Raw genomic sequence first — 12,170 nt, 5'->3', positions numbered from 1 at the left:
AAGTGTGTTGAGTTGAATGCCACATTTTTGTTCTTTTGTTTTGTGGAATAAACAAATTATAGTTATTGTAAATGAAGGATTATTTTTTTTTTATAGGGTGGAGCAGGACTAGGGTTTAGCATAGCCGGTGGAGCAGACAACCCTCATGTTGACAATGACCCAAGTATTTACATAACAAAGTTAATACCAGGGGGAGCAGCAGCATTAGATGGAAGACTTCAGTAAGTTAAGCTCAGTTATCACTAGCTACGCAACAACGTACTGGCGCAAAGTACTGTATTGCGTAATCACAAGTAAGAACTGATGACGCAACAGTGCTGCAAATCGCAGGTTTGATTTCACGCAGGCGGGGAAAACATAATCATTGAAAGGGCATTTTTTACATTGCATATGTTGCGTTACGTTGCGTCACTAGTGGGAACCAAGCTTTAATAATGAATGTTTTGTGTGAGTAGCAAGATGTTTTTTCAAATGATGACGAGCATTTTGACAAATTCTGACTTTTTAATTTGTACACCATTTTTCCCACAGCTGAATGATGCATGAAACACACAAACATTTATTTTTGTAATCAACCCTTTTCAATGTCTGTCATAAAATAATCCAGTTGTAAAGATAAAATCTATAAAATTCATTAATATTGATCTTTTTATGTTTTTTTCCCCTCAGAGTTAATGATGTTGTTGTTAAAGTAAACGAATGTGAAGTCCTTGGAGTTCCTCACCAAGAAGCTGTAGATGCATTGAAAAGAGCAGGAAACACAGTACACATGGTATAATAGTCAAACAAAGAATAATTATGCTAATGTATTATCGCCCTGACAAAATAATTATTAAAAAAGTTTTTGTTAAATATGCCACTTTAATGTCACATTAAAGTTATCCACTTTGACAAAAAATTAGTTTAAAAAAAATGTGTTTACCTGAAAAAACTGTAATTTAAAGCAAAAGATAGTCAAACTGGCTGCCAGCCAATAGGTTTTTGGTTGTTTTTTTTCTATTGAGGTGATTAACTTTATTAACACTACGAAGTAACCTATTCAAATTAATCTTCATTTTTCATGGTTTTAGGGGACAATACATCTTTATATAACTTGATAATAATTTGTGATTATCAAAAATAAAACTAATTAATAAAAATGGAATTAACATGTTGCATATAATAACTGCAACATAAACTTTAATTATGGTTATTTTACGCTACCATGATTTCGTCTTGGCTAGAATAGTTATACTACCTAAGAAGAGTTTGCATGTCCAAATAAAGTCTGAACTAAGTAGTGCACATCATTATATAATACTTATAATAATTTTGGCTACGAGTGTGATCAAACGATTGTGATTCTTCAATGATTGTGTGTGACCCCTTAGGCTCTTGCGATATAGACTCGCGTACAACACCAATACTCCTCGCATCAGAATTTAGACTATTTATTTGTTTTGCACTACAGATTGTGAGGCGGAGACCGCCTCCCAGTGGAGGGTGTTTCACCTTAGAATTAATCAAAGGTTCCAAGGGCCTAGGATTCAGTATCGCAGGAGGTAAAGGAAATCAACACATACCCGGAGATAATGGTATATACGTCACAAAAATCATCGATGGTGGTGCTGCTCAACAAGATGGCAGACTCAGTGTAGGAGACAAGATTGTTGCCGTAAGTGCTCATTAATTTCAAGGTATATGATTGGTCAATACAGTTTGAGACGCGGTTGTGAATATTGCTCCAATGTCATTGGATAATGTTCTCAACAGAAACATTGTTATATTGTATTTGTTTTACAAATTGTTATGCCTTACATACTAGTTGGGTTTGGATTTTATTATTTTTTACTTAAAAATGTTTTTCAGTTTGTTAACTTTCTTCACAATATTTTTTTTTACTTATTCAGGTTGGGGAAGTTAGCTTGGAAGATGTATCACACGAGGTTGCCGTAGCAACACTGAAGGCCACAAATGAGGTCGTCTTACTGAAGATAATCAAAGGCCAGTCAAACATGTCGTCCCAACCTGCAACATACTTTCCCATGCCAATGCCCCAAGCTCCCGTCCAGTCACCACAACATATGGCAGCACCACAACATATGGCAGCACCACAACATATAAATGCTCCGCAGCATATGAATGCACCTCCAGACGTCTCGGCTATTTCACTTAATCAACAGAGTAAGTCATTTGTAAAATTGTACTACAGTAGAACCAATCCTTTGGGACACCTATTCAGTGGACACCTTAGTAAGGTGGACACCCCTATCTAATAAGGAAGACACCCCTAGCTAGTAAGGAAGATATTTCTACCTAGTAAGGAAGATATTCCTACCTAGTAAGAAAGATATTCCTAGCTAGTAAGGAAGACACCTCTAGCTAGTAAGGAAGACACCCCTAGCTAGTAAGGAAGACACCCCTAGCTAGTAAGGAAGACACCCCTAGCTAGTAGGGAAGACACCCCTAGCTAGTAGGGAAGACACCCCTAGCTAGTAGGGAAGACACCCCTAGCTAGTAAGGAAGACACCCCTAGCTAGTAAGGAAGACACCCCTAGCTAGTAAGGAAGACACCCCTAGCTAGTAGGGAAGACACCCCTAGCTAGTAAGGAAGACACCCCTAGCTAGTAAGGAAGACATCCCTAGCTAGTAAGGAAGACATCCCTAGCTAGTAGGGAAGACACCCCTAGCTAGTAAGGAAGACACCCCTAGCTAGTAAGGAAGACACCCCTAGCTAGTAAGGAAGACACCCCTAGCTAGTAGGGAAGACACCCCTAGCTAGTAGGGAAGACACCCCTAGCTAGTAAGGAAGACACCCCTAGCTAGTAGGGAAGACACCCCTAGCTAGTAAGGAAGACACCCGTAGCTAGTAAGGAAGACACCCCTAGCTAGTAAGGAAGACACCCCTAGCTAGTAAGGAAGACACCCCTAGCTAGTAGGGAAGACACCCCTAGCTAGTAAGGAAGACACCCCTAGCTAGTAAGGAAGACACCCCTAGCTAGTAGGGAAGACACCCCTAGCTAGTAGGGAAGACACCCCTAGCTAGTAAGGAAGACACCCCTAGCTAGTAGGGAAGACACCCCTAGCTAGTAAGGAAGACACCCCTAGCTAGTAGGGAAGACACCCCTAGCTAGTAAGGAAGACACCCCTAGCTAGTAGGGAAGACACCCCTAGCTAGTAAGGAAGACACCCCTAGCTAGTAAGGAAGACACCCCTAGCTAGTAAGGAAGACACCCCTAGCTAGTAAGGAAGACACCCCTAGCTAGTAAGGAAGACACCCCTAGCTAGTAGGGAAGACACCCCTAGCTAGTAGGGAAGACACCCCTAGCTAGTAAGGAAGACACCCCTAGCTAGTAGGGAAGACACCCCTAGCTAGTAAGGAAGACACCCCTAGCTAGTAAGGAAGACACCCCTAGCTAGTAAGGAAGACACCCCTAGCTAGTAAGGAAGACATCCCTAGCTAGTAAGGAAGACATCCCTAGCTAGTAGGGAAGACACCCCTAGCTAGTAAGGAAGACACCCCTAGCTAGTAAGGAAGACACCCCTAGCTAGTAAGGAAGACACCCCTAGCTAGTAGGGAAGACACCCCTAGCTAGTAGGGAAGACACCCCTAGCTAGTAAGGAAGACACCCCTAGCTAGTAGGGAAGACACCCCTAGCTAGTAAGGAAGACACCCCTAGCTAGTAGGGAAGACACCCCTAGCTAGTAAGGAAGACACCCCTAGCTAGTAAGGAAGACACCCCTAGCTAGTAGGGAAGACACCCCTAGCTAGTAAGGAAGACACCCCTAGCTAGTAAGGAAGACACCCCTAGCTAGTAGGGAAGACACCCCTAGCTAGTAGGGAAGACACCCCTAGCTAGTAAGGAAGACACCCCTAGCTAGTAAGGAAGACACCCCTAGCTAGTAGGGAAGACACCCCTAGCTAGTAAGGAAGACACCCCTAGCTAGTAGGGAAGACACCCCTAGCTAGTAAGGAAGACATCCCTAGCTAGTAGGGAAGACACCCCTAGCTAGTAAGGAAGACACCCCTAGCTAGTAAGGAAGACACCCCTAGCTAGTAAGGAAGACACCCCTAGCTAGTAAGGAAGACACCCCTAGCTAGTAGGGAAGACACCCCTAGCTAGTAAGGAAGACACCCCTAGCTAGTAAGGAAGACACCCCTAGCTAGTAAGGAAGACACCCCTAGCTAGTAGGGAAGACACCCCTAGCTAGTAAGGAAGACACCCCTAGCTAGTAAGGAAGACACCCCTAGCTAGTAGGGAAGACACCCCTAGCTAGTAAGGAAGACATCCCTAGCTAGTAAGGAAGACACCCCTAGCTAATAAGGAAGACACCCGTACCTAGTAAGGAAGATATTCCTACCTAGTAAGAAAGATATTACTAGCTAGTATGGGGACACCCCTAGCTAATAAGGCAGACACAACTGTGAGAAGAGTGACAGGCAGTATATGTTTCAACATTACAGCCAATCACTATTCAGGGGTCACTACTACAAAAGGGGACAATTTATTTGTCCCATCCCCTTAATAAAGCTTTTATTGTAGTCTAAATGTCAAAGAATTAAAATTCTTAAGATAGGTATAAGAATATATACAGCAGTATATATTTTTCATGTTTTTTTTTTATGAAAGTAGTGTGGGCCACTGAAGGATGAGTAGTTGAGAGGGCAAGTGTTAAAAATGAGGCCCTGTAACATAGTCATACAATGTTAATTTAATTCTAGGGATAGAACAAGTCTTTTTCTTAGGATAATAATTGTGGAGAAAATGGAGATCCATTGTACACAATACTGTATGACTTGTGTGCATCTTTTGCAATGAGAGGGGGTGTTCTGGTTTTCTATGTAGATTTTACAACATTATTGAGGGCCTGCTGTTTCTATCAGGATTCAGCTCAGATTCTGCATCTGTAAAGTTTCATTCACACTACAAGAAAAGGAGTAAAAAACAGGATAAAATATTAATTGATGTAATAGTGCAAAATAGTAATATTTAATTCAAAATCTAGAATTTTGTACCATATTTATTTTCTCAACTAGAAGTATAGAGGGCAGTCTTCCAATATCATAATTTCTAATTTAAGTTTACCTTAGTACCTGTAGAGGGCAGTATTCCATCAGCATTGTTGGAGTTCCTATTGCATTGTGTAGCATATTCATTGACATGCATCACTGACATCATTTGAATGCAAATACACCAGTACAATTTTCTTTTGGTATAATAACTGGATTATTCCGAGCTATAGAAATTGACTTCTACTGTTTGTTAGCAATGGCTTCCTCTAATCCACTTTCTTTGGAATTGTTCACTTCCTTTTGCCGGTGTCGTCATTTCTGCTGAGTACTACCCACTCAGGTGTGTCAAGACGTTTCGAAGGAAACACCTTTTAGGGGAGAGGATTGTCAAAATTGAGATAGGTAATGAATAGAGTAATTGTTTTAGGCACTCTTCTAAGGTTTTGTTTTTAACTAAAATGGGTGTATGCCATACCCTGTTTTTTGACACGCTTCAGTGGTTTTATAATTGCATTGGAATTTATATGTCTGACTTTAGCTGTTTCTGCTGAAGTGGTTGTAAAGATTGTTATATACTGTGTTTACTAACATTTTGAGGTGATCAATTTATGACCTGATGTTACTGTGGATGTTAGTGTTATTTTGAATTTGCCTTATTTGAAGGTTTTTTATTTATTTGTTTTTTTATGATAGTCTGGTATGTGTAAGTGTTAAGGGTTGAAATAATAAACTTAGCTTTAAAGTGGAGCTCCACCCAGAAAATTACTATTTTTCATACATTTCAACTATTATTTAAAAATATCATCCCTTATACTTCATATTTTTTTGAAATTTTTTTCAATGAGTACGATTTTCTTGAAAATCACGCCTTTTTGCGTTTTGGGGAGATACCTTGTAATTTCCTATTCTTTTACATGCAAAAGGGGGGTATATTTGAATAATCCTAAAAAATTCATTTCTTCACCAAAAAAAAAATGTAAAATGTATATTTATGTAATTTTTCCAGATCTTTCTATTTCTGGTATTTTTATCACGTATACATTGCGCAATTTTGCGTAAATAGACACTTTCCCCCGTTCGGGCCCAATTGGGTTTTTTATTTTGCTAGGGAGTACGATCACGTGACATTTTTCACAATCACACTACTGCAGCTGGCGATCTGTTATTTTGTCGCGATGTTATTTTTGACGGGCGAAAAGTATATTAAAACATTCTGAATGTGACCCTATTATGTTTCACAGTGTAATAATGTGATTATGAGACTATTACTAAAATGTCAAATTTAACGAGATTTGAGAAAGACGTGGCTATATATTCAATGAAGCTAGGCCTAGGCCTACTGGAAAGTGTAGGTATGTACCGATGCTGCGTGGCCTCTAGCTAGGCGGCTAGGCTGACAGCAGTGAAGTTTGTTTTGCTGGCACCCGACCTTGGCCTACCCATGGGCCATGATAGGGTGCCTGAATAGTTGCTTTTCAGTCAGGTCTAAGCTTGCACATCGCTTTACTACTCTTGTTCTGTATACTATAGGATTTTGTGTTTCACAATTCTTAATGTGCGAGAAAACCCAGGAACGATAAATGGGGCGAAACGACCATGCCTATGAATACTTAGGCCTCTAGACAAAAATTCAAGGCTAGCTAGGCTGAGCACACGGCTGAGCTAGGCCTAGCCCTAGCTTAAAGTTAAAAGCAATCTGATAAGATTATTATGCTGTTGTTGTACAGTGAAAATCATGAGGTTTACATGTAAATTATACTGACATTCTTATCGGAAATATTACTTAGGCCTAAACAAATCGTATTAATTGTGTGTATAAAATTTATTCCCCATTTTTCGACACATAATTTACCCAAGGGGAGACATTTCATCAATGCGTTGAACGGCGACTAAAACGCGTCAGTCGCTAAGTGTAACGCGTTTTGCGACGTATTGTAAACTAATAACCCCTTAGTTACTGAAAAACTGTAATGTGTTAAAAAACACTATTTTCTGACCGATTTTTTAGAAATGAGTTTTTGGAAAATATTTCCGTATTTTTCCTGGTTTTTTTTTATGTAATCACTTTCAATTAAACATACTTAAACATAATATAAGCTGAGAAAGTCTGAGTGTAGCTCCACTTTAAAAAAAAAAGTGGGTAGGTGTATTTTAGTGTTGATATTGTTCATGATACCTTTCTTTGTATTTACAGTATAGCACTGGTATGACCGTAGTATTGTCCAGTAAGACATGGTGGCCAGTTAAATATCTGTATCTACCAAGCAATACAAAGTCCTTTAAACCTTTAAAACCAATGTTACATAACTTAATTAATATCTGTAAAAGATGTTTATAATGAGGTGTTGAGATGACAATTATTTGTTGTACAGTTAATTTAAATATTAATGAAATATCAGATGTGTTTCTGTAATTAAAACCTGTCAATGAAATACAATATACAATACTGTATGACTTAAGTATACTCTAATCTCATAATTTGTCCTACTATAGTATAATGTAATCTTTTATGATAATATTATTTTAATATTTATCATATTCAATTTTTTTAGGAACCAGAGAGAGGGATTTTTGTCATTGTTGGGAGGATGATTTTAATTAAATTGTTGGGTGGAATTAGATTTTAATTATTGTTTGGTTGGAGATTTTAGTAAATATCGGGAGGGAGGATTTAATCAAATTTTTGAGTGGGAAATATTAGTCATTATTGGGTGGAGAATTTTCACCAAATTGTTGGGTGGAGAACTTTAATCAAATTTATGGGTGGAGAACTTTTAGTAAATTTTGTGTCGACGTGGTTTCAGGGATACAGGATAGTGTGCTGAAAATGGATATCACTATCAATCTGACAGTGATAGCAATGATAATGATCAATATAATTATAAATATTATTTTAAAATATTAAATCCTGTAGCCTCCAGCTATGTTGTAAGCTGAACAGTGAATAGGGCACTGATAAGATTCAATTATATTCAAACCTAATCAGATGGAACCGCTTTTTCAATTAATTATTTATTAAATATCTTCTTAGTTTAATTACTTTTTGGTTACTCTGTATGGATCTTATATCGTATACTTGATTTATGCATGGAGAAATTATTTCTCCATGATTTATGTTAACACATTTTTAATTACATTAGTATCATGTGTAATGTTAGATTTTGTTATGTCAGCTTTGCTCACAGGGAATATTTGTGAGATACAACATTCCGCAGATGAGATAGATACAGTTGTGTTACCCATTCATAACATACATAGACTTGTACATTGATTGGCAGTATTTGATTACAGTACAGATGGTAGGAATAGGAATCTACCCACACACAACATATGCTAATGTTAACCCTGTTCATTTTTGCAACCTCTGTTTATCTACAGGCTTAAGCTCTGTTTACACTATCAAACTAGTTTGACAAAAAAAAAATGTTTTTATCATTATATAGTTTGATAGTGTAGACATAGCTTTAGGCTCATTAAAAAAATAGTACAGTAACTGAAAGTGTATTAACAAATAGCCTAAAGTTACTGTACTGTAGACGGAATACTGTATTGTATTTCTTTTCAATTTGTAATTTAGTAAATCGCATTCAGGATTTTTGTATACAGTACTTGGACGTGGCTATCAATTTAAGATAATGGGCATCATAAAGCTAAAATTTGTAGTCTATGAAGTTGCGCTCAGTAAAATTTCCTAGAAAAAAACTTTGATATAACAATATAATTTATTAATATTGGTACATAGTGAACTATACCTCTATGGGGTGTAGTCTTTATATTTAAATTAGGAGAGGGATCATAGCATAAATTACATTCATTGGTAGATATTATTCTGATAACAAAATATGACCAGACAGAGCCTACTGTAAATATTCAGTTAAATACAGTACTAACTGTAGAATCACACATATACTATAAAAGGTAACATTGGTAACCTAGCCCAAAACTGTATAAAGTTAATATTTAATTAGATAAGACTGGAGGTATTAACTTATACTCGTAAAAGGCATTCATTGAAGTTGTTGACCTTTCGATCCACAGATTATCATCAGAGTCCAATGCAGCAGTCACCAGCAGTACAGGGCCAGGAAAGCATGTACAGTACAGTACACAAGCAGGAGCCACAGACACAGTATAATAATACAACAAGTACCCCCAAGATGTACCTTCCAGATGATGTCGATTTTCCAAGGTCAGTTTTCTATGCTTTTCTTTTATTTAAATGATAGTTTATATTGCTTAAAATAGGACTATGGAAAGACAAAGCCACCACAAATACATAATATATATAATTCACCAATAATTCATTTGTATTAAAACATCATACACCAAATATCTACACCATCCAATACAGTTTGTGACCATCTACCACTGGCCCAAACGACAACACGCCAAACAAACTACTAATAACACAATTATTATTTAAAGAATGTTGAGCCCAGGCAGCGATAATTGAATTTATATAACGTTATTACAAATATATATAGCCAACTCATTTATCAACACTTCATGTAGTTTTTTAACCTATGGCAAAATCCCATTTATCCTTTAAAGGTACAGTACATTCATACTGACCGAGAGAAGACTCCAGGCAGATTTGTTCATTTTTCTATCACACATATGTATAGAATAAAAAATTACACCTATTTACAATTTTTTTTTATCCTGAACCGAACCAGAATCCAAGCTCAGTGTGACCATTTGTTTGGTACTGAAGGTGTCATCTTAATATTAGTTCTACTATCTGTTTAGCTAATTCTTCTAGTTGATTTTGTTTTTTTTAAACTCAATTAAAATCCTAAACCTTGAATATTATAATGTTTGTGATTTGGTTGAGTACATCTTGTATTCATCATCCAACTGATGTTCTTTCATCATCTGTTTCAATTTCTGCAAAACATCTTTCTCATAAATGTCTTGGGTAATTTCAATCCCTGGATCATCAGGCTCTGACGGGATATGCATGATCGGTCACTTGTGGTTGCTAACCAACGCAAACCTGAATTATAATATCAGGTACTAAAACTAGCAATTGTGGTGTTTATATCGAAATTGGTGATTACAAAAAAAATAATTAAATTAAGTCATTACGAAACTTATTGATGAGTTGTGCGTGTATATTCAATTAATATATATAAAGAGACTACTAGGCATAGTCATAGCAGTAGATTTTTACCTGGGCTTGTGATTGTAGTACATGTATCCTTAGCTGGGCTTATTATCACGGTATACATTCAGTACATTATTGTGGAACACTTTTAATCCTTTGTTTATTTGAGGTGTGCCGTTTATTTTTTTGGTGTGAAATTGTTCCATGGAGGCGTGAGTTTATTAAAAAAAATAAATGGTACATTTATGGATTATATTTACATTGTGTGCATAAATTTTAATATTCTTTCAGGGAACCAAGAAAAGTTGTGTTAACTAAGGGCTCGACGGGTCTTGGGTTCAATATTGTCGGTGGAGAAGATGGTGAAGGGATATTTATATCGTTCATCCTTGCCGGAGGAGTTGCTGATTTGAGTGGAGAGCTTCGCAGAGGAGATCAATTATTAGCGGTAGGTTTTGATTGCGTCTTGTAAAATTTAATTTATTTTCGACCAAAATCAATATACAGTATGTTATACAAACTAGAAACAACAAAGTAGATGTTATATGATCCTGAAGTTGCACAAAAATGGTGTAATGTACAAAATTTGAAACAATCTGTATTAATATTGTCAAAACTTTCTCTCAAACGCAGAGATCACGAAATTGACTTTCTAAATATGTTTAGTCAGAACAAAGGTATCAGGTATTGTGAATTTGGTAAACCGAGGGGTATAGTATTATGTATAGTTAGTGAAAAGGTTCATCTGAATCTCTGTATAGTATTATAGTGTGTATATAACTACATCCTTTAACTCCCATATTAGTTTGATAATACTCTTAAGCTATGTCTACACTATCAAACTTTGTATGACGAAAAAATGTGATGTTCCCATATATAGACACGATGATGTCATATCACTACCATATTTAAGCATATCACTACCATATTTGGGCACATCACACTTTTTTTTGTCAAACTAGGATAGTGTAGACAGAGCTTTAGGCATTTTTGGGTGGGAAGAGGAATAGTTTCCAATTGAACTGTGAAGTCACGGTTAAATCGGCCAATATTATTGCCTGTTTAGTCCACTTTTGTAAATGCAACAACATCAAGTAAGCATGCATGACCGACTTATTAACAAGACGCTAATATATATATATATATATATATATTAATCATGTAATCTGCTGTTCGTTCATTCTGAACTTTTTGAAACTAGATGGATGGTACATGTCATTAGTGACATTTTCAGTTAATGCTTTGATAAGATAGATAACTGCCGATTTTCATCATGTATCGTTTTTCCGGTTTTCAATTAGGATACAAAATGGATTATATTTTAATTAATATCCAACATTGAAGACTTTGAAGCTATATGCCATAATTGAAAAACCATATCTCTTTATAATCCATGAGTCAGTATTTTTTAGAAGATTTGAAAATATTTATTTTACCTTTAAAGATGGGTTAATCTATGATGCTACACTTTCATACAATTTAGTGTTATGTCAAAGTTACAGAAAATTAAATTTTTATACTGTAATTTTCGTTAAATTTAGTTTCAAGTTTTTGAGGCAGTCACTACAATAATCAAACCCTGAAATAATTTGCTAAAATATTATTGCATTTAAAAAGAGTGGTATAATGTAGTTACTCCAGTAACTGCAGTAGAATAATTTTCTTGAGCTCTGTCTCTACACTATCAAACTAGTTTGACAAAAAAAGTATGATGTGCCCAAATATGGTAGTGGATATGCCCAATTATGGTAGTGATATGGTACATCATGATGTCTATCCATAAAGTTTGATAGTGTAGACAAGGCTTTAGAGCTTCCACACAGAATGTTGCATGGACTCTTTCTTTCTTTCTCTCCCCCCCCCCCCCATATTTATGTACAGTCACTAATGTAGTGTAGTTTTCTCTTTTCCTTTGGGAAAATCTTCAATAAATGTACTGCAGCTTTGATGCCAAAGGCAACTAATTGTAATTTTAGAGTGCTAGTAACATGTTTGCCATGAGGAGAATTCCCTTTTTCTACAAGCATGTACGCGAACATAAGTGCGTGTATGGTTTTAGATTAAGAGTTG

At 36.4% G+C, this 12,170-nt stretch overlaps 1 protein-coding gene across 6 annotated transcripts in view; it reads left to right on the top strand.

Annotated features, from left to right (window-relative positions):
• Positions 1-12,170, top strand: part of LOC140049588 (disks large homolog 4-like) — a 130,948-nt gene that overhangs the window by 104,338 nt on the left and 14,440 nt on the right. For all 6 annotated transcript variants that reach the window (XM_072094519.1, XM_072094518.1, XM_072094522.1 and 3 more), the window contains 6 exons: positions 97-221; positions 670-772; positions 1,451-1,654; positions 1,890-2,163; positions 9,032-9,182; positions 10,392-10,548. In XM_072094519.1, coding sequence (XP_071950620.1) covers positions 97-221; positions 670-772; positions 1,451-1,654; positions 1,890-2,163; positions 9,032-9,182; positions 10,392-10,548 — 1,014 coding nt within the window. The remainder of the gene's footprint in view (positions 1-96; positions 222-669; positions 773-1,450; positions 1,655-1,889; positions 2,164-9,031; positions 9,183-10,391; positions 10,549-12,170) is intronic.

The sequence above is a fragment of the Antedon mediterranea genome, chromosome 5 (genome assembly GCF_964355755.1).
Source record: "Antedon mediterranea chromosome 5, ecAntMedi1.1, whole genome shotgun sequence".
Classification (NCBI taxonomy): Eukaryota; Metazoa; Echinodermata; class Crinoidea; order Comatulida; family Antedonidae; genus Antedon; species Antedon mediterranea.
The sequence above is the reverse complement of the archived record's forward strand: the minus strand, read 5'-3'. Positions and strand labels throughout refer to the sequence as shown.